Source organism: Muscardinus avellanarius (genome assembly GCF_963383645.1).
Source record: "Muscardinus avellanarius genome assembly, chromosome: 14".
NCBI lineage: Eukaryota > Metazoa > Chordata > Mammalia > Rodentia > Gliridae > Muscardinus > Muscardinus avellanarius.
This window is the reverse complement of record NC_137800.1, coordinates 91848586-91873295: the sequence shown is the minus strand read 5'-3', so window position 1 is coordinate 91873295 and position 24710 is coordinate 91848586. Positions and strand designations below refer to the sequence as shown.

The 24710-nt window shown below is 59.8% G+C and overlaps 1 protein-coding gene across 1 annotated transcript; it reads right to left on the bottom strand.

Moving 5' to 3' along the window:
• Positions 1 to 6196: 6196 nt before the first annotated feature.
• On the bottom strand, positions 6197 to 18839 carry FGD2 (FYVE, RhoGEF and PH domain containing 2; the record flags this gene model as incomplete). Its single annotated transcript, XM_080710426.1, has 17 exons — positions 6197 to 6418; positions 6609 to 6755; positions 7240 to 7386; positions 8218 to 8349; positions 9059 to 9151; positions 9422 to 9452; positions 9531 to 9610; positions 11909 to 12001; positions 12893 to 13039; positions 13122 to 13180; positions 13419 to 13557; positions 13671 to 13827; positions 14817 to 14965; positions 15459 to 15536; positions 16455 to 16641; positions 17732 to 17998; positions 18775 to 18839. 17 exons carry the CDS (start codon positions 18837 to 18839, stop codon positions 6197 to 6199), a joined length of 2193 nt encoding a protein of 730 aa, XP_080566552.1.
• Between the last annotated feature and the right edge of the window lie 5871 nt (positions 18840 to 24710).

Below are 24710 nucleotides of genomic sequence, written 5' to 3'. Positions count from 1 at the left end.
AGGCTCAGGCCTCTTCTCGCAGGGGACCGCCACTGTAGCGATCCTCTGGAGAGAGCCATTTGCCCCCACCGAGCCAGCCCGCCCCACACATACACCCTGAGACCGGGAGGCTCGATCTCACCCTCGGCCATGACCCGGGGCCTCCCAACTTGCCCCACACCCACTCTCGGCTGGCCCCGCTGCGGAGCCTGGCCCTGAAGCCTTGGACTAGCTGGTGTTTCAGAGGCTCTGCCGGGGACAGCGGCCGCCTCCCCCACGCCGCCCCCTCTGCTTCCTGGAACCCGCGGCCCACGGCGGCCGCCTCCAGGACGCCCTCCCCTAGAGGAAGTTCCTCCAGCCCCAGCGTCCTCTTGACCAACTTCCCAGGAACCCTGCCTAGTACATCTGAGGGTGCCAAAGACTTCCCTTTCACTCGCCCAACCCGTCAGATCCAGTAAGTCGGGCCTTTGAGAAATCCCACGTGATGCTACAACATGTCATCACTTTTTTGGAGGGGTGCTAGGGACGAACCCGGGCCTCGTGCGTGCAAGCCAGCGCTCTCCGCTGAGGTGCACGCCCAGCCCCGGCACTGACTGTTCTGGGGGAGGCTCTAAAGTTCTCCCCGGGATTCTACCTCCAAGCTGTACTTCCAGCCCTCTTCATTCTGAAACAGTGTCTCACTGAATCGCTGAGGGCCTCACACAGCTACTGAGGCTGGCCGCAAACCGGCGGTCCTCCTGTCTCAGCCTCCCCAGTACTGGGATTCCAGGCGTGCACCATCATGCCCGCCAAGGGGCAGTTTTTTAGTAAAGATAATAATTTGCTACTTATTAAAGTCATCCTAGAGGCTGAGACAGGAGGGGGGCAGGTTTGAGGCCAGCCTCAGCAACTTCGCAAGGCTTTCAGTGACTTTAGTAAGACCCTGTTTCAAAACTAAAACGGCTGGGAGTGGAGCTCAGAGACACAGTAGCCCTGGGTTCCACCCCCAGTACCAAGAAAGAAAAAATATCTAGCAGAGTTGTGTTGGCTTCATTTTGTAGCTCTGGGGTTGAGCTGGGCCTCACGCCGGCTGGGCGAGCTCTCGGCCACTCGCTACATCCCAGTTCTGTGTGATGTGGGTGTGTGTGTGTTACTGGGGATTGAACCCAGAGCCATTCTACCACAGAGCTATAATCCACGCCCGTGTGTGTGTGTGTACGGACGGGCATGCCACCTCTGAAATATACCCCCAGCCCTACTTTTTTTTTTTTTTTTTTTTGAAACAGAGTCTCACTGAGTTGCTGAGGGCCTCACTATGTTGCTGAGGCTGGTCTTGAACCTGTGATCCTCCTGTCTCAGCCTCCCAAGGACTGGAAGAGAACAGAGGTGACTGTGTCACCTCCCAACCCAACAGAGGCTGGAGAGGAGCGGCAGCGGGAGCTACGCACCGGCCCGCGGAGCCGCACACCAGCTCCTCGTCCCCAGCTCCATGCACCGCCGCCACCCCGTTATGTCACATGACCCCGGGCAACCCGGGAACCGGGCCACCTCCGGGTAGGTCAGCTGCTTTCTGAATGAGGAAGGAGCAGAGAGGTAGGAAGCACACAGTCACAGGATGCCAACTGTGTTTAAAACCTACGTCCTCAGGCAGGCGTGGTGGGCACACTTGTGATACCAGCACTCGGGAGGCTGAGACAGGAGGATCGCTGTTCCCGGACAGCCTCAGGTACTTAGCAAGGCCCTCTGCAACTCAGTGAGACCCTGTTTCAAAATAAAGAATAAAATATAGGGCAGAGGGTGTAGCTTGGAGGCAGACTGCCCTGGGGTCCATCCCCAGTACCCCCCCACCACACACACACACAGCTCTTCTTCTCGTTCCCAGAGAAAAGAGAAGGAGCTGGAAGAGAATGGCCAGCCTGGGGACTGAGTGTGGCGGAGACGAGGCTGGGCAGGTCAGCAGTCAGCGCCTGGCTCCTGGCTGGCCGTCACACCGGGAGTGGAGGCCCCAGAGACCGGGAGCACAGGGGGAGGTCCCCAGGCGTGGCCTTGGCCCCCTGAGGCTCAGTCCCTGGCCCAGGACACAGTGGGGGGGGGGACAGGTCATCCTGGCCACCAAGGGGCGGGCTCTGGCGATGTGGGCCGAGGGGGCCCCTCAGTCTCCCGCGGCCGCTGGCCTGGCCAGTGTGTGCTGGTAAAATATTAACAGCCGGCCCTTGGAGGGCATCGAGGCAGGGGGCTGCCGGGCCAAGGCTCATGTTTGCCGATTCCCGGGTGTAAATACTCCCACAGCGGCCAGTTTTTAAAGAAGCATGTCCCAGAGTGCAGCCTGGGGGTGGGAGGCAGCTGCGCAGTCAGGCAGGGGTGAGGTGGTGGTCAGCAGAGGCCTGTGTGCTGCGCCCCAGGAGAGCCCACACCGCGGCCCCTCTCTGAGCGCAAGTCACCTCAACGTTAAGCCCAGAGGCCTTCTACCTCCAGGCCATACCCCCAGCCATATGAAGAATTGAACCCAGAGAGATTCTACCTCCAAGGTATACCTTCAACCCGATTTTATTTAAACTGTGATCCTCCTGTCTCAGCCTCCCAAGTACTAGGATTACAGATGTGCACATCACACCTGGCTACTATTTGTTTGTTTGTTTATTTATTTATTTATTTATTTATTTATTTATTTTTGTGGCGCTGGGGATGGAACCCAGAGGCATTCAACCCCCAAGCCCTATCTTTTTTAATTCTTTTTTTTTTTTTTTTTTTTTTTTGCGGGTGGGGGGTGGAACCCAGGGGCATTTGACCTTCGAGCTATACTCCCTGCCCTATTTTTATTCTTTATTTTGAAACCGGGTCTCACTGAGTTGCAGAGGGCCTCACTAAGTAACTGAGGCTGTCCGTGAACCGCGATCCTCCAGGTCTCAGCCTCCCTAATGCTGGGATGACAAGCGTGCGCCACCACGCCCGGCTCTTAATTCTTTAATTTGAAACAGGGTCTCACTGAGTTCCAAAGGGCCTCACTAGATAGCAGAGGCTGCCTGTGAACCACGATCCTCCTGTCTCGGCCTCCCAAATGCTGGGATTATAGGCGTGCGCCACCATGCCCGGCTTTGTTTATTTTGAAACAGGATCTCACTAAGTTGCTGAGGGAATCTGCCAAGTGGCTGAGGCTGGCCTCCAGCCTGCGATCCATCCCTCGGTCTCGGCCTCCCAGGACTGGGATCACCTGCGTGCGCCCGCACCCGACTCCAGCACTAGTCCTCCCTGCCCCGAATGGAAGGGCTGCGGCCTGTATCTGCAGTATCTGCTGATGAGTGCCTGGGGTCAAGGCCGGGTCCCAGTGCAGCAGTGCTGGGTGCGCAGGGCTGTGACCTCATCAGCGGGTTAGCCAAGCAAAGGGTTCATACTGGATGGCGAATGGGGGGCGCTAGAAACTGAAGATGGTGGGGCCCGGTGGGAGGAAGTAGGTCATGGGGGCGTGCCCTGGAAGCCGTATCTTGTCCCTGGGTGTCTGTCTGTCTGTCTGTCTGTCTCCCAGCTACTACGAAACCTCTCACTGCAGGTCCGGAGCCCTGGAGCCAGCCTGCCCTGGACTGAATCCTCTAAAACACAAGTCCAGATCAAGGTTCTTCCTCTGTGAGCTGTCACCGGTCTCAGAGCGTGGCTGAGGTAGCCCAGGGGCGCCCGGCGCCCTCAGCTGCCGATGCTGGGCCGTCCGTCCGTCCGTCCATCCGTCCCCGGCCACGCACCGGGCTTCGCCAGCACTGGGGGCCGCGGCACCTCTAGTTTTGCCTTGGTATGTTAACAGTAACAGGCCACGCGCCGCCCTGCTCGCCCTGCTCACTTAGCCCCGCGAGGAGGCCCGGGGAGACCCAGGCCGAGCGGCCAAGCTCAACAGGCTCCGGAGGCGTCGCCCGCCCGGGAGCCTGCGGCCTGCACCTGGGATTTGCGTGTATTTTCAAAAGCTTTCCACTTTGCAACTCAGTGAGACCCTGTTTCCAAATAAAGAATAAAAAACAGGGTTGGGGAAGTAGCGTGGAGGTAGAAGGCCCCTGGGTTCTACCCCAGTACAAAATAATAAATAAATAAATACACCTTTCCGGAGAGCCAGGTGTGGTGGCACATACCTGTGATCCCAGTACTTGGGAGGCTGAGACAGGAGAAGTACGGGATCAAAGTCAGCCTCAGCAACTTAGCAAAAAGACCCTGTCTCAAAATAAATAAAATAAAATGGGGTCAGAGGTGTAGCTCAAGGGTCAAATGACCCTGGATTCCATCCCCAGTACCAAAAATACAGTTTCTTGTCCAAATCCACAGGCTGTGTGGATTTGAGTGGCCCTGGCCCCTAACCACTGGGAGGTGCTGCCCCCTGGTGCCGGCTTGGGGCCAGGCCTGCGGGTGAATCTGAGGTCATTACTGCAAGGCGAGGTGACCTTGGGCACGCTGTGGGCACAGCAATGGCTGTCAAAGTCTGTCTCAGAGAGAGCTGGGCGCCATCCCGTGCAGGGCAGGTGTCTGCCATGCGCGAGGCCCTGGGCTCCATCCCAGCACCAAGGAAAGTCAAAACAAAAACAGGCCATTAGGCCGGGCGTGGTGGCGCACGCTTGTCATACCCGCGCTCGGGAGGCGGGGACAGGAGGATCGCGCAGGTTCGAAGCCAGCCGCGCTGGCTTAAGAGACCCTGTTTCCAAATATAAAAAGTATAAAAATAGGTCTGTGAGGGTAGCCCGGAGGTAGAAGGGCTTCCAGGAACCCCAGTACAAAAAAAAAAAAAAAAAAAAAAACCCAGGCTATTAGCTGGGCTGGCACCACTCGCACTTCAGCATTCGGGAGGCTGAGACCGGAGGATCGCGGTTCGCGGACAGCCTCAGCTACTGCTTAGTGAGGCTCTGCAACTCAGTGAGACCGGTTCAAAATAAGGAATAAAAAACAGGGCAGGGGGTGTAGCTCGGAGGTCAAATGCCCCTGAGTTCCATCTCCAGACCCGCAAACAAACAAACAAAAAAAAAAAAATAAGCACGCCCCCACACCCGCTTCGCATCTGTTTCTAGAGGTTAAGAATGATATGAAGTCAGGCCAGATGGTACATGCCTGTAGTCTCAGTACCCAGGAGGCTGAGGCAGGAGGACTGGGAGGTGGAGGCCAGCCTGGGCAACAGAGCCAGAACCTTTGTTGAAATCGGATTTAAAAGCCTGAGGTGTGGGGGCGCACGCCTGTAATCTCAGTACCTGGAGGCTGAGACAGGAGGATCCGGGTTCAAGGCCAGCCCTGGCTACTTAGTAAGGCCCTCTGCAACTTACTGAGACTGACCTTCCTTCCTTATTTTTCTTCTTTTTGTGTGTGTGTGTGTGTTTGTGGTACCGGGGATGGAACCCAGGGGTGCTCTACCTCCAAGGAACACCCGTAGCCCTATTTTATTATTTCATTCATTTACTTATTTGCAGTACCGAGGATGGAAGCCGGGGGCATTCTACCTCAGAGCTATACCCCCAGCCCAATTTTTTATCCTTAATTCTGAAACGGGGCGTCACTGAGTCGCAGAGGGCCTCGCTGAGCAACCGAGGCTGGCCGCGCCGCGGTCCTCCCGGGCCTGGCTGTACCCCTCTACTCTTGTTTCCTGTGTCCCAGGCCGCACGTCAGACTCACGTGAGTGCTCCCCAGTTCCAGACCAAGTAAGTAAAAAGCCTTTGGTGTTGGACACAGTCATTGAAATGTATTTTTTAATTAATATTTATTTTTTTACCAGTAATCTTGTAAAGCCCCAGGCGATCGTAATGAGTGCCCCAGTTGAGAGCCCCACAGAGTAACGGATGGGCTTTCTGCCAGGGATTTTTCCAGTATTAACACCCATCGACTGTCCCCTGACCCCGGACAGCTTCGCCTCGGCAAACTGGACCCTCAGCCGTCCCCTTCCCTAAGGAAGGGACCACATTTCTCTCTTCCTTCCTTTCTTTTCTTTCTTCCTTCCTTCTTTTTTTCTTTTGATACTGGGGTTAAACCCAGAGACATTCTACATCAGCTTACACCCCCAGCCCTATTTTATTTTTATGTAGCAACGGTCTCGCTAGGGTGATGAGAAGCCTCACTCCTTGCTGAGGCTGGCCTCAAACCTGCACTCCTCCTGTCTCAGCCTCCCAAGTACTGAGATTACATGCAGCCGGCCGCGCCCGGCCACCCACATTTTCTGCAGCAGGTTGGGAATGCACTGTCTGAGGGGCCTCGGCGGGAGGCAGCGCAGGTGTGTGGCTGCGGCTCAGGCCGCCCCCTCCCCCTCGCCCTGAGCCTCCTGGAGCTCGGGGCTCCCGGCCGCCGCCCGCACCATGGCCTGCACCCAACGGCCCGCCAGCTCCTCTGTGTCGGCCCTGAAGGTGTACAGCTGGCCCGACTGCTGCAGCTGGAAGGCCCGGGGGTCGCCCTGCACCCCGGCGGTCACCTGGTAGCCTGGCAGCGGGATGGAGGTGTGGGCGCATGTGTCCTGGGGGAGAGAGCACCGTGGGCAGCAGCCCTCCAGCCCGCCACGGGCGTGCTTGGCACCCCTAAAGCAGGACTTGGAGGAAGAGGGAGAAGGCCCCCGGGCTGTGCCTCGGGTACCGCCGCCCACTGGCCTTGCCTGTCTGCCGTATGAGGCCCCTGTCCTCACCCTGCACGTGCACCCAGGGCTTTACCTGGGGGGCGGCGTAGACATAGAGCACCAGGGGGTCGTGGCGAGGAATGACACACCAGCCTCGGGGCCCGCTCCGGCCCGCCCTGTCCCCCAGGAGCTGCAGGAAGCCGCACAGCAGACTCCCGCCCGGCCTGGCCGCGCCGCCCTTCTGAGGGGAGAGGGTCAGTCGGCCGGGGTTCGAGCTTCAGTCTTTACAGCCGCGGAGAGCAGGGGTACCATCGGGGCTCAGGAAGGGCCCCAGGTGCCTCGGCCGGGGCAGAGCGGAGGGCCCGGCCAGCCAGTGCGTACCCACGGGGACTGGCCACCCATGAGCCGCTCAGGGACGGTGGGAAGGACCGACTTGGGCCGGCACCTGGCCTTTAAGAGGGAGGGGGCGGGGCCCCCAGGCCTGGGCCAGCAGGTACACATCTGGGCCCAGGTCCAGGGCAAGTGCCCTTCTGGGCCTGGGTCTCAGGGCGCAGGACCAGCGGGCCTCTGAGGTCCCTTCCAGTTAGGGGATCTGCCGTCAGCCACCCCGGAGCCTCAGTGTCCCCGACTGCAAACCGTCTCACCAGCTCTCCGCCCCCAGGACACCGGCAGCCCTGGGGTCTAAGGCCGGGAGGGGGCAGGGGGGGGCGAGCAGCAGGCCTCACCTCCAGGAGGCGACGCCTGCGGGCCTCCCTGTGCTCGGGGAGCACGCTGCCCGTGAGGACGGAGTAGCAGTGGAGGCACACGCGGCTGGCCCGGTCGCCGGCATACTGCAGCGGGGCTCGGCAGTCGGAGCACCGGGCGCAGACCACCTGCGAGGGAGACGGGGCCTGACCCAGGGCGCCAGGCTGGACACCCGCACTGCGGCCGAGCCCGGCCTCTGCAGTCTTCCAAGTCGCCCCCCTTTCATGGCACGAGGGATGGAACCCAGGGCATTCTACCTCTGAGCTACACCCCCAGCCCTATTCTATTTTTTAGTTTGCAACAGTCACCGGGTGTGGTGGCGCACACTTATAATCCCCACGTTTGGAAGGCCGAGACGGGAGGATTGGGGTTCACGGCCAGCCTCAGCTACTTAGTGAGACCCTATTTCCAAATAAAGAATTAAAAATAGGGCTGGGGGTGTAGCTCGGAGGTAGAATGCCCCTGGGTTCCATCCCTTCTACCGCAAAATAAATAAATAAGTTAATTAATTAAAAAAAATAAAATAGAGCCAGGCGTGGTAGCACACGCTCATGATCCCAGTACTTGGGAGGCCGAAGCAGGAGGATCACAGGTTCAACACCAGCCTCGGCAACTTAGTGAGGCTCTCAGCAACCCAGTAAGAGCCTGTTTCCAAATAAGAAATAAAATCAGGCTGGGGGTGTAACTCAGAGGTAGAATGCCCCTGGGTTGTTCAATCCCCAGCACCGAAAAAGAAAAGAAAAGAAGGAAGGAAGGAGGAAGGAGAGGGGGGAGGAGGCTGTGGCAGGAGGGTCCCTGGCTGTCGTGGTAGGGCAGGGCCGGAGAGGCCTGGGCGCTGTGGCCTCCTGGATGGGCCTCTCTGAGCCCCAGATATGGGCCCTAGGAATTAGGGGAGACTCAGTCTCCATCCGCTAGAGAGATGGCGTCCAGCAGGGGCATGGCACGGGGTGGGCACTCACGAAGCCGCAGGCACGGCAGTGGTGGCGCCGGCGGGTCAGGGCGTTGAAGGGTTCCTGGCAGCGCATGCACATGGTCACCATCTTGTCCCGGATCCACTGTGGGGCCCGGAGCCCCAGCTCCTCCGACCCCAGCTGCGGGAAAGGTGGGCACTGTGGCTGGGCGTGCGCGGGCTCCGGGGGCTTCTGCCAGCCTACTGTGCCACTGAGCCCGGTGACCCCCAGGGGCTGGTGACTGTTAACCCTCTAGGACGGAAGCCGGGCCGGCAGGCCAAGGACTCCCGCAGTCCTCCAGCAAGCCAGAGCTGGAGTTCACACTGACATCAGGCCCTGGCAGCCTCCCGAAGACACTGTTTTCCTTGCAGTACTAAGGATGAAACCCAGGGCCATTCTACCTCCGAGCTACACCCCCAGCCCTATTTTTTATTCTTTTTTTTTTTTGGTGGTGGTGGTACTGGGGTTCCTGGAAGCCCTTGTACCTCCGGGCTACACTCCCAGACCTATTTTCACATTTTTATTTGGAAGCAGAGCCTCTTAAGCCAGCACGGCTGGCTTTGAACCTGCGCGATTCTCCTGTCTCCGCCTCCCAAGTGCGGGGATTGCAAGCGTGCGCCACCACGCTCGGCTATTCTTTATATTTAAACAGGGTCTCACTAAGTTGCAGAGGGCCTCACTAAGTAACTGAGGCTGTCCTCGAACCAAGATTCTCCTGTCTCAGCCTCCCGAATATTGGGATTACAAGTGTGTGCCACCATGCCCGGCTCCCAAGATACTTTTAAATTGGGCTGCACCCCAGAGAGGGCGCAGGCTCCAGTGGCCAGTGAGGGCGCAGGAGTCCCTGTACCTCGGGCTCCTGGGCGTCACCCTCGGGCCCCTGGACTGCAGCCTTGAAGGTCTCCTTCCTCTTCTCGATCTGGTCCACGGCGGCCTGGCAGGCCTGGGGCGGAGGGCGTGGGGAGGTGGGAGCTGAGGGCCAGTTGGGAGGGGCCGGGCAACCAGGACAGAGGCCGATCCGGGTCCAGAGCGAGAGCCCCCAGATCCCAGCCCAGGGCTGACTCCAAACTCCACAGAGCAGCTGACTCCTTAGGAAGCGTGTGTGCACACGCACACACACACGCGCACACGCACGCACACACACACACGCAACGCGCACACGCACGCACGCATGCACGCACGCACACACACGCACACCCTGGGAGCCCCGTACCTGAATCCAAGAGACCATCTCCTCCCGGGACCTGCTCAGAAGGAAGTACACAGGTGGTGTTGGGGCCCCGCCAGCCCCCGCCCCACCTGCTGCCGGCCACCGAGCCTACCGGGCCTGCAGCTCCAGGGTCCGCTGCTTCCCCGACACCAGGAAGGAGTGGGGGAACTCGGGGTCTGCCAGCTCCTGTACCTGCCGGCGAGGGACGGGCATGTTGGACCCCACAGAGCGGGTGGGTGGGCTGTGCCCCGGAATGATGCGTGTTTGAGGAACCCCAGATGGGCAGCACCTGGGCAGAGCCCGCCGCCCAGGCCTTGCTCTGAGAAACCAGCACCCGGGGCTCCTGGGACCACAGCCACAGTGCAGATGGCCGTGTATGGAGTGGCCAAGTGGTACCGGATTGCACACTCAGATTGTTTTTTTTGTTTTGTTTTGTTTTGTTTTGTTTTTTTTTTTTTTGCTTAAAATGTTAAGAAGGGCCGGGCGTGGTGGCGCACGCGTGTAATCCCAGCATTCGGGAGGCTGAGACCTGGAGGATCACGGTTCGCGGACAGCCTCAGCTACTTAGTGAGGCCCTCTGCAACTCAGTGAGACCCGGTTTCAAAAGAAAGAATAAAAAATAGGGTGGGGGTGTAGCTCGGAGGTCAAATGCCCCTGGGTTCCATCCCCAGATCCACACACACAAAAAATAAAATAAAATAAAATAAAATTTTAAGAAGGCATGGAGCCAGGCGTGGTGACACACACTTGTAATCTCAGTACTTGGGAGGGTGAGACAGAAGGATCACAGATTGGAGGCCAGCCTCAGCTACTTAGTAAAGCCCTCCGTGAGAACCTGTTTCTAAATAAAATATTAAGTAGTTCTAGGGCAAGCCGGGCATGGAGGCACACGCTTGTAACCCCAGCGTTTGAGTGGCTGAGACTGGAGGATCGTGGTTCATGGACGGCCTCGGCTACTTAGGCCATCTGCAACTTAGTGAGACCCTGTTTCACAATAAATAATAAAAATAGGGCAGGGGTGTAGCTCGGAAATCGAATGCCCCTGGGTTCCATCTCCAGACAGAAAGAAAGAAAGAAAGAAAGAAAGAAAGAAAGAAAGAAAGAAAGAAAGAAAGAAAGAAAGGAAGGAAGGAAGGAAGAGAGGTAGGTTCCTGTGGTGCGGGAGCTAGCACTGCTATGCCCGTGTTGTCCAGGAGAGGGCGATGGGTGGCCGCTGGAGCCGGCCCTGGGTGCTGGGGCGGAGCCTCTGGCCTGTGGGCACTGGCCACCGAGCACACCCGCCTCCTGGCCTGTTTCCTGCCTTTCTATCGGTCAGCGTTGGCTTCTTTCTGTCGGCCGCGTCTCCCTGACTCCCGCACACCTCCCGCCCGCCAAGGACACAGCACACACACGCTCAGCCGCCTGGCCTGGGCGTCCTGGCCACTGAAGGACGGGCGCTAGCTGCCCCGGGGCGGGCGAGCTGCGAACCCTGCTCCAGCCAAGGGCGCCTGCCTGCGTTTACTTTCTTATTTATTGGGAATGGGGACTAAACCCAAGGCCATTTTATTTCAAACTAAATCCCCCGCCCTTTTCAAATCTTTTTTATTATTTTATTTTATTTTTTTGGTGGTACTGGGGTTCCTGGAAGCCCTTCTACCTCCGGGCTACACTCCCAGACCTATTTTTACATTTTTATTTGGAAACAGGGTCTCCTAAGCCAGCGCACGTGGCTGGCTTCGAACCTGCGGGATCCTCCAGTCTCAGCCTTCCAAGCGCGGGGATGACAAGCGTGCGCCACCACGCCCGGCTATTTTTTATTTTTTTGGTGCTGCAGATTAAACCCAAGGGCGATCTACCTCCGAGCTACACCCCCTGCCCTAGTTTTTATTCTTCCTTCCTTCCCTCCTTTATTTATTTCTTGCAGTACTGGGGATGGAACCCAAGGGCATTCTACCTCCGAGCTCCACCTCCAGCCCTATTTTTTTATTCTTTATTTTGAAACCGGGTCTCACTGAATTGCAAAGGGCCTCACTAAGTAGCTGAGGCTGCCCTCGAACCGCGATCCTTCGGTCTCAGCCTCCTGAATGCTAGGATTACAAGTGTGCACCACCACGCCCGGCTCTATTTTATTTTATTTTATCTTATTTTGGAACAGGGCCCTGCTGGGCTGCTGGGAGTCTCAGTAGAATGCAGCTCTGTGGTCGAGCACGCCCTGGCTCCATCCTCAGCACCAAAAGGGGAAAAGGCGGTTCCCAGGCCCGCCCAGACCCGCAGACTCAGGACCTGCATCTAAGGAGCATCGGGCTGGTGCACACATTTCATGTGGGGAAGCGGCGGTGTGGACAGGAGGGCGAGCTCGGCAAGGTGGCCCTGGACCCCCTCGTAGGACCCGCAGGAGGCCGGGCCAGGCTCTCCTGGCCCCACGTTTGCGGCTGTCCCATGAGAAGTGGGCAGCCTGGACTCTTCCTGTGCTTGCTCGGGCCCCGCTGGGCGCCGCGGGCTGGGGCTCACCTTCATGCCGGCCACGTCGATGCGTGTCCTCACCTGGAACTGGGCGCCCACCTGGATGACCCTGGGCACGCAGCACAGCAGCGTGTTGTTGAACTGCGGGGACGGCGAGTGTGAGTGGGGGGCGCGGGCACCGCTCCCCTGCACCAGCCACCCGGGACGGCCCACAGGACAGCCCGGGGAGGGGCAGCGCGGGAGGCCGTGCTGTGCGGCTCAGGATGCCCTGGGGCACATGTGTTAACGGCCAGCTGTGATTCAGTCCCGGGCATCGCAGCTCGCTCCGTGGACAGCTCCCCCGTGGTGGCTGGCTGGGTGGTCACCGAGGCGGTGGGTGCGCTGGGAAGCGGGGGCCCTGGGGTGTCTGTGGGGACTGTGCTCGTGTCTCTGAATCCCCTTCCTTGGTGCCTTTTCCTTGCAGCTCCCTGCTTCCTGCCGCCACGCCCTGAGCTCACAGACCTGGCCTGTGGACCGAACCCAGACTCTCCAAAAAACTGTGAGCAAATAACCCGTCCCTCCTCCGAGCTGTGCGGCCAGTCCAGGCTGTCTAGGCTCAAGCCCACGAGGATGGGCTCGCGGGCCACCTGCCTGTGGGCATCGGGGGCCTCCACAGACCTCAGCAACCCGCCACGCTGTCCTCGCAGGCGCAGGGGCTTCTGGGAGGGCAGGCCTCCAGCAGGACCGCCTGGTCTGGGGAGACCCCTGGCTTCTTCAGGGCGAACCCAGGGCAGTGCTTCCTGGGAGCTAACCCAGTTCCCGCCTGCTGTGGATTCTCAACAGCCCGATTTGACTTCAGATCCAGACAGACCTGATCGGAACCCAGTGCGCGCCCTGGCAAGGCCATGGTTGGAGATTCCCAAGGCCCGGAGGCAGCCATGACTTCCCGAGCCACCCGGAGCTCAAAGCAGAAGCCGGCCTCCCCCGTCCACCCTGGGCCTGCGGGGCTGGGCTGGGCCCCCCAGGCTGGCGTCCTGCGCCCCTGGCCCTCACCAGGAAAAGGTGCCGCCCCATGGGGTCTCTGCGGCGGAAGGAGATCTTGAGCACTGGGCCCTCGCGCAGCAGGGCGTTGGAGGGGTCCACCATGTCCTCGTCCAGCCCCAGGCGCTGGTACACCTCCCACAGGCCCTGCAGCCGCTCCTGGGGGACGGGGACGGGCGGGGTCATGGCAGGACGGGGGTCGCAGATGGGGCGCGGTGGGGGTGTGGAGGCCGCGGCTCACCATCTCGGAGATGGCCGCGTTGGAGTGCTGTGCGGCGGAGAAGATCATGTCCAGCGCTTCTGCGACAGGAGCAGGGCCGGGTCAGCCCGGAACCGAAGCCCCAGGACGGCCCCCAGGGCGGCTCCAGCCGCAGCTCCACCCCTTCCTGGCTGCGTGGCTCCCAGCGAGCCACCCAACTCTCCCGGCCACGGTGTCCTCCATAAACGAAGGCCAAGGGTCGGGTGATGGCTACGAAGTCCTGCCGGCCCCGTGGCGCCCCAGGAGGCGCCCCAGCCCCTGGGCCCCGGGTGCGCTCACTCTGGGCATCGGCGTGGTCGGCGGCCTGGGTGGGCAGCTTCTGGACGTACTCCCTGAGCAACAGCTGGTAGCGTGGGATCCTCTGCACCGGCTCCAGCATGTGGTGCTGCAGGGTGAGGCTGCCCGAGGCCTCGCTGCTCTTGGGGAGGAAAGAGACAGCGAGCACTGGAAACCGAGTCCAGCTGGCGAGTGCCGGAAGCCGAGTCACGGTGCGCCGGGCTGGCACGCAGCCCCGGCCTGCTCCTGCCTCACCTGGATGCGGCTGACGACCTCCTGGAAGGCAGGAGACTTGTGGGTCCAGGCGGCCAGCAGCTCGGCGGCACGCTCAAAGTTCTTCACGTATTCACTGTACATCTTCAGGAACGGGGCCAGTTTCTGGATCACGTCTCCGATGCGGGGCATGGCCGACCTGCACGGCGCCAGGGCTCCCTCAACCCCTCTTGTAGTATGAGGGCTGGAACGGGGCGCTCTGCCAGGCAGCTACACCCCAGCCTTTCTGCTACTTATTGAGTTATCGGTTTTGGTGGTGCTTGGGATTGAACCCAAGGGCGCCCTACCTCTGAGCTGTAGCTCTAGTCCCGCCTTCTTAAAATGTTGCAACAGGGTCTTGTTAAGTTGCTGAGGGTCTCAACAAACAGCCAAGGCTCCTCCTGTCTCAGCCTCCCAAGTACTGGAATCCAGGCGTGCACCAGGGCCCCCAGATAGAATTTTTCATTTTAAGAAAGGCAAGTGAAGGATCCAGGCATGGTTGTGCATGCCTATAATCCCAGTATTAAGGAGGCTGAGACAGGAGGATTGCATGCTCAAGGCCAGCCTCAGCCGCTTAAAAAGGCCCTCAGCAACCTTAATTTTTAATTCAAAAATTAAAAATAAGCAGAAAGCTGGGCGCGGAGGTGCGCGCTTGTAATCCCAATACTTGGGAGGCTGATCCGGGTTCTCAGCCAGCTTCAGCTCCTTAGTGAAGCCCTCTGCAACTTGGTGAGACCCTGTTTCAAAATAAAGAATGAAAACTATGGAGGTTGGAGTGTAGTTCGGAGGTAGAATGCCCCTGGGTTCAATCCCCAGTACTGCAAGAAAGAAAGAAAGAAAGAAAGAAAGAAAGAAAGAAAGAAAGAAAGAAAGAAAGAAAGAAAGAAAGGAAGGAAGAAAGAGAGAAAGGACAAACAGCTGGGGATATAGTTCAGAAGTAAAATGTCCCTGGGTTCAATCTCCAGTACCAAAAGAAAAAAGAAAAAATATATGGACACACACACACACACACACACAGCGAGTAATTTCACCACTAAACACTTCAGTGGCCACCTCTGAAGGCAAGGAGGGTTTCTCGCACAGCGGGCAAGCTAGGGGAGCGCGGCCCAGCACCTGCAGGCCCGCGCCTGGCCGGCGGCAGTGACGCACCAGTCCCGCAGGCGGCGCTGCAGCTCGGGCAGGAAGAAGTCCGCGTGGAACCGGTGGATGGACGCGATGTTGGAGAAGATGAGCCGGACCACGTCCTCGGGGAAGGCCTTGCTGCGGCGGGCCTCCCTCAGCAGCTCCTGGAAGAACACCTGCGGCCGAGGCCAGCGGCTCACCGGCTGCCCAGGCCCGGCGCCCTCTGAGGAAGACCGAATCCGAGGAGAGGGAGGAGGCTTCCTCAGCACTTTCCCCCCCTTTTTTTGTGGTGCTGGGGATGGAAGCCAGGGGCGTTCTACCTTCAAGCTACAGCCCCAGCCTGATTTTATTTGGAAACAGGGTCTCGCTAGGTCGATGAGAGTCTCACTTGCTGAGGCGGTCCTCAAACCTGCGATCCTCCTGTCTCAGCCTCCCAGGTACTGGGGTTACAAACTCAGGCTGAAGGATTCTAACCTCTGGCCGCAGCGAGGGTGGGGCAGGGCTGGAAGGGCCCCACTGGGCCCCCCGCCAGGCATCGGGGTGCACCGGGGAGCCATGCTGAGGGCCAGGCTGCAGCCCATGGGCTCCAGGGCCCCGCCTGGCTCTGTAGGTGGCGGGCAGCAGGGTGGGAAGGCGGTGCTGGGGCTGGCGGGCGTCCTGGCCACCTACCTGGTCTAGCAAGTGCAGGCGGGCCACGTATGCCTGCTCCGTGTCCAGCAGCTCCTGCACGATCCTCTTCTCGGGCTCCTGCAGGGCCGGGGTCCAGGGAGGACAGCCGTGGGCTCCTCAGACGGGACCTTGGTCGCGCCCCATGGCTGAACCTCAAGAGACCCGGCAGCCACCACCTCCCCAGGGACTGTGAACACGGGGCGGAGGGGGCTGCCTGGTGAGGGCCCTGGAGCAGAGGCCCATGGGAGGGAATGGAAGGGCCTCGCAGCCCCCCCCCCAGGCTTGTAAATGGACCCGGCCCAGGACGGAATTGTGTCCCCCTCCCCAGGTCACATGCCCTGGCCCCAGCGCAACTGTCTGTGGGACCCGCAAGGAGGTAAAGAAGGTTCAGAGGGGTGCCGGGGTGGGGCCCTAACCGGAGGATCGGCGTCCTTATAAGAGAGAAGCCAGGCCGGTGATCTCAGTACCGGGAGGCGGAGACTGAAGGCTCGCAGTCGTTGGTTTTTGTTTGTTTGGGTACGAGGGATTGAACCCAGGGGCGTTCTACCTCGAAATTATACCGCCAGCCCAATTTTATTTTTTATTTGGAAAAAGGGTCTCGCTGATTGAGGAGAGGTCGCTAGGCCGTGGAGACCTGCGGTCCCCCCGTCTCAGCCTCCCAAGTATTGGGATCACAGCACGCCCGCACGGCCGGCCAGGCCGAGTCCTAATGTCCTGGTCTAAAGGGCTCTTTGCAGCCTGGTGTGGGCTGCGCCAGCGACCCGCACTTGGGCGGCTAAGACAGGAGGCGCGCAGGCTCATGGCCGGCTTCAACAACTTAGCGAGACCCTGCCTCAAAAGACAAAGTAAAATAGGGCTGGGGACGTTGCTCAGAGCTACGCAGGGCTCAGTCCCCAGCAGCACAAAATATAAACAAATGACTCCTTGTGAAGGTGTGAACGGGCCAGCGCTGGGGAGCCCCGGCTGGGGGCCGGGCGGGCCGGCTCCGCTGCGCACCTGTGTCTCGGGCCCGGGCTGGCAGGGCTTCCTCCAGGCCCCGCGGGACAGCTTGTCCTTGAGTGAGCTCAGGCACCTCCCGCTCACCGCCCGGGGCGCGGCGCCCGCGGCCTCCCCCAGGCCCAGCTTCTCGGGGGCGTGCTGGGCGTCCTCCGCGCTCTGGGCTCTGGGCGCTGCTCCCAGGGACCTGGGAACGGAGCGGACGTGGGGTCCCCTTGGCAGAGAGCAGGGCGACGGGCCGTGCCCAGCGAGGGCGCCGAGGGAGGGACCGGCGGTGCCCCTGGCGTGCAGGGCCTCCGAGCTCTCCGTGGGGATCTGCTAAGGAAGAATTCTACTTCTCTCCCACACCTGCCGCGGGGAAACGCCGGGCTTCGAGATGAGTCAGCGTGGACCGCGCTTTATTCTCTGGGGAACTACAAACTTCCCTATTTGAAACGCAGTTCCCTACAGGAAACTTCCTTCTGCAGAAAGTTTTTTCCCCCTTTGTGGTACTCGGGATTGAACCCAGGGGCTCTCTTCATCTGAGCTGCACTGTCAGCCCCATTTTAGTTTTTCTTTTGAGACAGGGTCTCCCTAATTTGTGGAGGCTGGCCTCGAACCTGGATCCTTCTGTCTCAGCCTCCTATTTACTGAGATTATAGATGTGAGCCACCAGGACGTGCCACCACATATAAATTAGAGAGTTAAGCGCCTTTCCTTACTTAACCCTTACTCTTTGTTTTCTTTTTCCAGTACTGGGGATGGAACCCAGGGGCATTTGACCTTCCGGCTACATCCCCAGCCCTTTTATTTTTTTAAACTATTTGTTTTGAAACAGAGTCTCACTAAGTTGTGGAGGGCCTCAGAAGTAGCTGAGGCTGGCCGCAAACCCGGATCCTTCTGTCTCAGCCTCCCAAGTACTGGGATTCAAAGTGTGTGGCAGCCAGGTGAGGTGGCGCACGCTTGGAATCCCAGCATTCGGGAGGCTGAGACGGGAGGATCGCGGCTCGAGGCCAGCTTCAGCTACTTAGTGAGGCCCTCTGCAACTCAGTGAGACCCTGTTTCCCAATAAAGAATAAAAATAGGGTTGGGGGTGTCGCTTGGAGAGAGAATGCCCCTGGGTTCCATCCCCAGTACCGCAAAATAAGTAAAGAAATAAAATTAAAACCCAACTCGGGCAGGATTCCCGAGCCACCTCTTCTTTGAGCAAAGAAACGAGCCGGGACTGAGTGGCCGGGCCACACCTGCGGCTAGTTCCTCAGCTCGCGGCCTCAGGGCATCTGGGCTTTCTGTTCTACATGTGGTTTCTCCTTCTGCATTTCTCTGCGGGAGCCCAGGCCAGCTTCTGCTCCCCCTCGGGCCTCAGTTTTAGATCTGCCAGGGTGCCAGGGAGCTCGTGGAGAAGCGGAGGCCGAGGTGGCTGGCGTGGGCCCACGGCAGAGGGCCGGCGGGCACCCTCCTGAGGACGCCTGCTCCGCCCGTGCCCGAGGGGGGCGTCTTCCTGCGGGGCGCTGGGCGCCCGCTCCACAGGTGAGGGGGCTCCGCTCCCCACGCCAGGGGGGGCGCTGGGAAGGCAGGGCCAGGAGCTGTCCTCGGTACTGGACGGGCCAGCCGCGGCCGGGACCCCAGGAGAGGCGGGCAGGGGCACCCCCACCCCGGAGCCTGCGGAGGCCCTCCAGGTCTCCTACGACGCCGCTGCCCATGACCTGGTCTACTACAGGAGCTCGGCGCCCTACGATGACCCTCCTCCGTCCCAGGCCCCGTGGGAGCCGCTCTCCTCTCCTCCACTCTCCTGAAGTCTGACGACTCGTCCCCACGGAGGCACAGCCAGCAGCCCTTGGCCTCAGAGCCGAGGCCATCCCAGCCCAGGGTCCCCAGGGCAGGCCAGCCTCAGCTACTTAGTGAGGCCTCGGCTGCAAGACCACCGCGCTCGGCCTCCCTCCGCCCACCCCACTCCGCTCGGCCCCCGCAGGCCCTGAGCTCTCCCCACAAGGAGACCCTCTATGTCAGAGTCCCAGGACCCACCCGCGCCGTCCCGAGCGCAGGAAGCCCCTCTCTCTCATGCGCACAGCCCCAGGCCCCAAGTCCCCGCGCACAGCCGGCCCTGCTGTGACTCGGCCTCCACCTGTGCATCCGGCAGCTCCTCCTCCCAGCCCAGCCGCCCACGAGGACCTTCCAGCTCCCGCCCAGCCTGAGGAGGTCAGCTGTCATGTCTGCGAGGTGCTGGAGGGCCGGCGCCAGGCCTGCAGCCCCGCCCTGCAACCTCAGACCCGCGCTGGCCTGGACTTCCCGAGGAAAGGCCAGGCAGGCTTGGGGCGAGAGGCCTCCCAGCCGCCTCTACCTGCAGGTCTCAAAGGCTGTCACCAGGTCAGACACAGAGGTCAGCGTCTCACTCTCCGGCTCCATCCCGCAGACCCGGGGGTGGCCGTGGGCCACCCGAAGCCAGCCAGGAGGGAGGCCTCTGGACAGCACGCTGGGCCACCTGCCTTGGGGACAGCAACGGCTAGGACAGGGTGGAACCCGCTCCCATCTCCCCTGTGGGCTCAGGCTTCAGAGTGAACAAAGAGGAAGCGTCCCAGAGCGAGGGGGGGGACCGATCCCTGCCACGCCACGGGGGAGGAGCCTGCGGCCCGGCCTCCTGTGGGGCTGACCCTCCACTCCTGCGGACCCCAGTTCCAGGAGGCGCCACGGGGCGCAGAGGTGGGTCCCGGAGCTGGGCGCTAGGCTGGCCTCAGCCAGTGGCTCTGGACGGCCACGCTTTCTCCAGTGCGACTCTGGGGGCCCCTTCTCGGATCTAGCTCTGCGCACGGCTGTAAGAAATCAGCTTATTACTAAACATAGGTCACAAGCCAAGGGTGGTGGCGCACGCCTGTAATCCCGGTGCCTGGGAGGCTGACACAGGAGGATCGCAGGTTCGAGGACAGCCTCAGCAAGCAGTAAGACTCTCATCAACCTAGTGACACTCTGTTTCAAAATCAAAGTAAAATAAGCCAGGTGCGTGGCACATGCCTGTCGTCCCAGTACTTGTGAGGCTGAGACAGGAGGACCTCAGGTTGGAGGACGGCCTCAGCAGGTAGCGAGGCTCATCAACATAAAGAGTCCCTGTTTCCATAGAAGAATGAAATCAGGCTGGGGCATAGCTCAAAGATAGAATGCCTCTGGGTTCAATTCCCAATGCCACATAATAAAATGAATAAAAATAAAAATAGGGCTAGGAATGCAGCTCTGAGGTAGAATTCCATTGGGTTAAGTCCCCAGTAACACACACACACACACACACACACACACACACACACACTCATGATCACAAGCCTGGCAGGAAGGAGCTCCAGGCCCCTCACTGGGTCCTCTTGTTTCAGTGACAGCCATCTTCACCTCTGGGTCTCCAGGGAGGGCAGCTTCCTGAAATCCTGAAGGTAACAGTAGCACAAATACTTCTTTTTGTTCTTGCTGTACTGGGATGGGGCCCAGGGCATCATACCTCCAGCGAAATGCCCAGCCCTATCCTATTTTCTTTCTTTCTCCCCCCCCCCCTCTCTCTTTCTTTGTATTTTTTGCGGGTCTGGGGATGGAACCCAGGGACATTCTACCTCTGAGCTACACCCCAGCCCTAGTTTTTTTTTTTTTTTGGTGGTGGTGGTACTGGGGTTCCGGGAAGCCCTTCTACCTCCGGGCTACACTCCCAGACCTATTTTATATTTTATTTGGAAACAGGGTCTCTTAAGCCAGCGCGGCTGGCTTGGAGCCTGCGCGATCCTCCTGTCTCCGCCTCCCGAGCGCGGGGATGACAAGCGTGCCCGCCACGCCCGGCTGTATTTCTATCGTTACCATCCTGACTTCCCTCCCACAAGAGGAAAGTGAGGATCAGAGGTGAAGTCTCTTGCCTAACACCCAGGAAGAGCACAGAGAACTAGATTCCCAAAGCAAAGACAGCGTCCTACAATCCTGCCAAGGTTTGTCCAGAAGCTGGATTCCGGCGCCTTCCTGCTGCCGGCCCTGGGCCTCGGCTCCCGGCCTGCTGGGCGGACCCTGCCGGGCCCAGCTGCTCCCAGCCGGCCGCGCCTCCGTCCCTGCTTCCAAGCCCCATCCCACCCCAGTGCTCCAGGCAGGCTTGTGCACCGGGTTCCGGGCTTGCTCTAAGACCCGTCCTTGCCCTGGCGCGCAGGAGCAGGGCCTCGGCCACCCTGGTTCCCGAGTTCCTAGGCAGCTGCGGGCAGCGGCTCTGTGAGCCTTCCTGGGCGGCCTCCACCACACAAGGCCTGCTGGGCAGCTCCCCTGCATCCTGTGTGCTGTGGTTTGGGGATTGCATCCGAGGGCATTCCACCTCTGAGCTCCACCCCAGCCCTATTGCATTTTTACTTGGAAACAGGGTCTCGCTAGGTTGATGAGAGTCTACTTGCTGACGCTGTCCTCGAACCTGCGATCCTCCCGTCTCAGCCTCTCAAGTTCTGGGATGACAGGTATGTGTCATCGTGCACAGCCCTAAGAGTTACTTAAACCATTCTTTTTTGTGTGCGTGCGGGTCTGGGGATGGAGCCCAGGGGCAGTCGACCTCCGAGCTACACCCCCGGCCCTATTTTTTATTCTTTCTTTTGAAACCGGGTCTCACTGAGTTGCAGAGGGCCTCACTCAGTAGCTGAGGCTGTCCGCGAACCGCGATCCTCCGGTCTCAGCCTCCCGAGTGCTGGGATGACAAGCGCGCCCGCCGCGCCCGGCTAAAACCATTCTTCAATATAACTGAATATCTAGAAAACATTCAGAATGCCAATTCCTTATAAACGTCTCTAATGAGAATAAAAGCCAGGGGCGTGGTGGTGTGCACTTGTAATCCCAGTACTTGGGAGGCTGAAACAGGAGGATCACGGGTTCACAGCCAGCCTCAGCTACTCAGTGAGACCCTCCACAACTTAATGAGACTCTGTTTCAAGATAAAAAATAAAAAATGCCAGGCGCGGTGACGCACGCTCGTCATCCCAGCACTCGGGAGGCTGAGACCGGAGGATCGCGGTTCGCGGACAGCCTCGGCTACTTAGGGAGGCCCTCTGCAACTCAGCGAGACCCGGTTTCAAAATAAAGAATAAAAAATAGGGCAGGGGGTGTAGCTCGGAGGCAGGTTGCCCCTGGGTTCGATTCCCAGTGCTGAATAATAAATAAACAAATAAGTAAGTAAGTCAGGATCCAAACACACGCACACATCCCAGCTGGCTTGGCCCCAGAGGTCCACCCCATCCTTTCCGCTTTCCGTTTGACACGTGGACCAGGATGCCGGGCCCCTGGCTGGGACTCGCCCCTGTGTGCCGTCCCCTGGATTCCTTGCCACGGCGGTTACATCTAGAGCCTGGGTCGGAGCCGTCCCATAAGGCCACTCTTCCTGGATGTCCTCCCTGGTCCTGGGAAGCCTCCTCACTGCTCCCCTCCCCGCCTCCCTCCACGCCGGCAGGGAGGGCACAGGCTCTTCCTTGGCCCCCGCCAAGCATGTGTCTGCCGCAGCAGGGGCTCAGAAGGTGCCTGGGACGGGGTGGACAGACATGACACCCTGAGTCCCAAAGGACCGTCTCATTTTTGAGCTGCAGGTGTGTGAACTTCCAAAGGGAGAGGACAGGCGGGCAAGTTCCCAGGCCCCCACCCCGGCCGGCTGCCAGCTCCAGCCCAGGCTTAACGCCGTGACTGATGGCAGCTGGGGAGGAGGGCCAGCCCGGAGGGATGACGTGGCCGCTGGGAGGCTGCACGCAGCCCGCTGAAACCCGTTCCTGCCGCTGCAGCTGCGGCCCTTCCCCTTGGGCCTCCTGCTCTGCTGGGGCCTGTGGGAGGTGCTGCTGGGCTCCGCGGGGGCCTCGCGTGGTGGGCAGGGGTGGCGCGGCCCGCGCTGCTGGGAGGTGGCCCCAAGCCCTGTCTGTCCTCTACACTCAGGCTTCCTCCGGAGGGCTCGGAGCTGCGGCTGTCCCTCGGCAGGCGCCACCCGACCTTGGCTTCCCAGGAACGCCCCTGTATTCTGGCTGCTGCGTGCCCTGGCCTCTTGCGGCCTGGCGTTCTTGAACGGCACCGTCCAGCACAGGGGGCCGGCTCCGAGGTGGCCCAGCCCTGCGAGGAGCAAGCGGCCCACTAGCGGCCTGAGCCTGCGGCGGGTCGGCTCGCAGCTGGGAGGTTGGCTGCGAGCCCAGACTGCCACTGTGCTCAGACGGCCGCCGTGCGGCCTGCCTGGTATGGACGGCTGGGGCGTTAGTGGGGAACAGAAACCGGTGCGGACTCTCCGGCAGGACCTGGGCGAGGCACGTGCCAGCCCCTCCCTTCTTCCCAAGGGACTCAAGGCCACCAGCGGGCATCGCGGTGGGGGCTGGGCAGCCTGGCCACCTGGCCGGGAGCGGGAGAGGCCGAGGGAGCCTGTGTTTCCAGGGGGGAGAGGGCCGGGAGGCTCCAGAAGGGGGCTGCGGGGACGGCGCCGTCCTCTTATCTCCCCACAACCGGGGGCCTTTCCTGCTCAGCTGCTCTGAGTGAAGCTTGAGTGGCCTGGAGAGAGCTGCCAGGCTGCCCGGGCGGAAGGGTACCCGGAGCTCCCGCAGGGCCGGCTGCCTGCGGGCCCGCCCCCCAGCTCCGGGCCGCTGCCCACACCCAGCAGCGGCCTTATTCCTTATCACTGCTGCTCAATTCCTCTATTGTGTCCTTGGACAAAACGGCCACCTGAGCCAGCCCCAGTCGGCCACCGGAGGCCTGCCCCGGGAGGCCCCTGGCTGGGTCTCCTGACACATCTGGCCTCATTCCTTTTTCTTCTTCTTCCCGTAGTGAACAATGAACTTGGGGGATTTCTGTCTCTGAGCTACACTCCCAACCTTTTTATTTTTATTTTCTATTTTCAACCAGGGCCTCAGCCAGGCGTGGCGTTGCACGCTTGTAAGCCCAGTACTTGGGAAGCTGGGACAGGAGGATCACGGTTCGTGGACAGCCTCAGGTACTTAGTGAGGCCTCCGCAACTTGGTGAGACCCTATTTTAAAATAAAGAACGGAGCCGGGCGTGGTGGCGCACACTTGTAATCCCCGCGCTTGGGAGGCTGAGACAGGAGGATCACGCAGGTTTGAAGCCAGCCTCAGCTACTTAGTGAGGCTCTCAGCAATTTAGTGAGACCCTGTTTCCAAATAAAATATAAAAAATAGGTCTGGGAGTATAGCCCGGAGGTAGAAAGCCTCTGGGTTCCACCCCAAGTACCACCAATAAATAAATAAATAAATAAATAAATAAATAAATAAAAATAAAGAATAAAAAAATAGGCCTGGGGGTATAGCTCAGAAGTAGAATTCTCCTGGATTCCATCCCCAGTACCAAAATAAAAATAGGGCTAGCCGGGCGTAGTGGTGCACGCTTGTAATCCCCGTGCTTGGGAGGTGGAGACAGGAGGATTGCACAGGTTCGAAGCCAGCCGCGCTGGCTTAAGAGACCCTGTTTCCAAATATAAAAAGTATAAAAAATAGGTCTGGGAGTATAGCCCGGATGTAGAAGGGCTTCCAGGAACCCCAGTAACACACACACACACACACACACACACACACACACACACACACACAGGGCTGGGGGTAGCTCAGAGGTAGACTGTCCCTGGGCTCAACCATCAGCACCACAAGTAAACTGACGCCGGCCTCAAACCTGAGATCCTCCTGTCTCAGCCTCCCAAGTCCTGGGATTCCAGGAGTGTGCCAGGCAAACGCTGCAGTGCTTGCCTGGTGCATGCCAGCCCTAGCTGGGCTCCTCTCCAGCCCGGATTCAGGATCCTGGCTCTTGGCTACCAGCCCCCGTCTGCCTCTGGCCCCGCTGAGCCCCGGGCTCGAGTCTCCCCGACAACAAGTGGCTCCGGCAGGTATCCAGAAGGGCGGTGGTGTGGCAGGCCGCCCTTCCCGTACTGCCCTGGGCCAGAGGAACGCTGGCTGAAATCGGTCCTCCTCCAGACTCTTTCTCATGCGAGGAACACACCGCCGCCGCCGCCATGGCGTCAGCACGATCACCATCTCCATTTGGTTCTAGGGACTGAGCCAAGAAGTGTTCCCCAAGGTACACCAGTTTTATTCTTTATTTTGAAACAGGGTCTCACTGGGTTGCTGAGGCTGGCCTTCGAACCTGTGATCCTCCTGTCTCAGCCTACCAGTATTGGAATTACAGGCCTGTGGCCACCCCTGGTCTTCAGACTCCCTCTTGACCTGGTTGAAGCGCAGTCAGCTTAGTTGCACTGGTGGGTACTTGGGATCTTCTGTTGTCTTTACCGCAACATAGTTACCACCCGGATCCCAAGG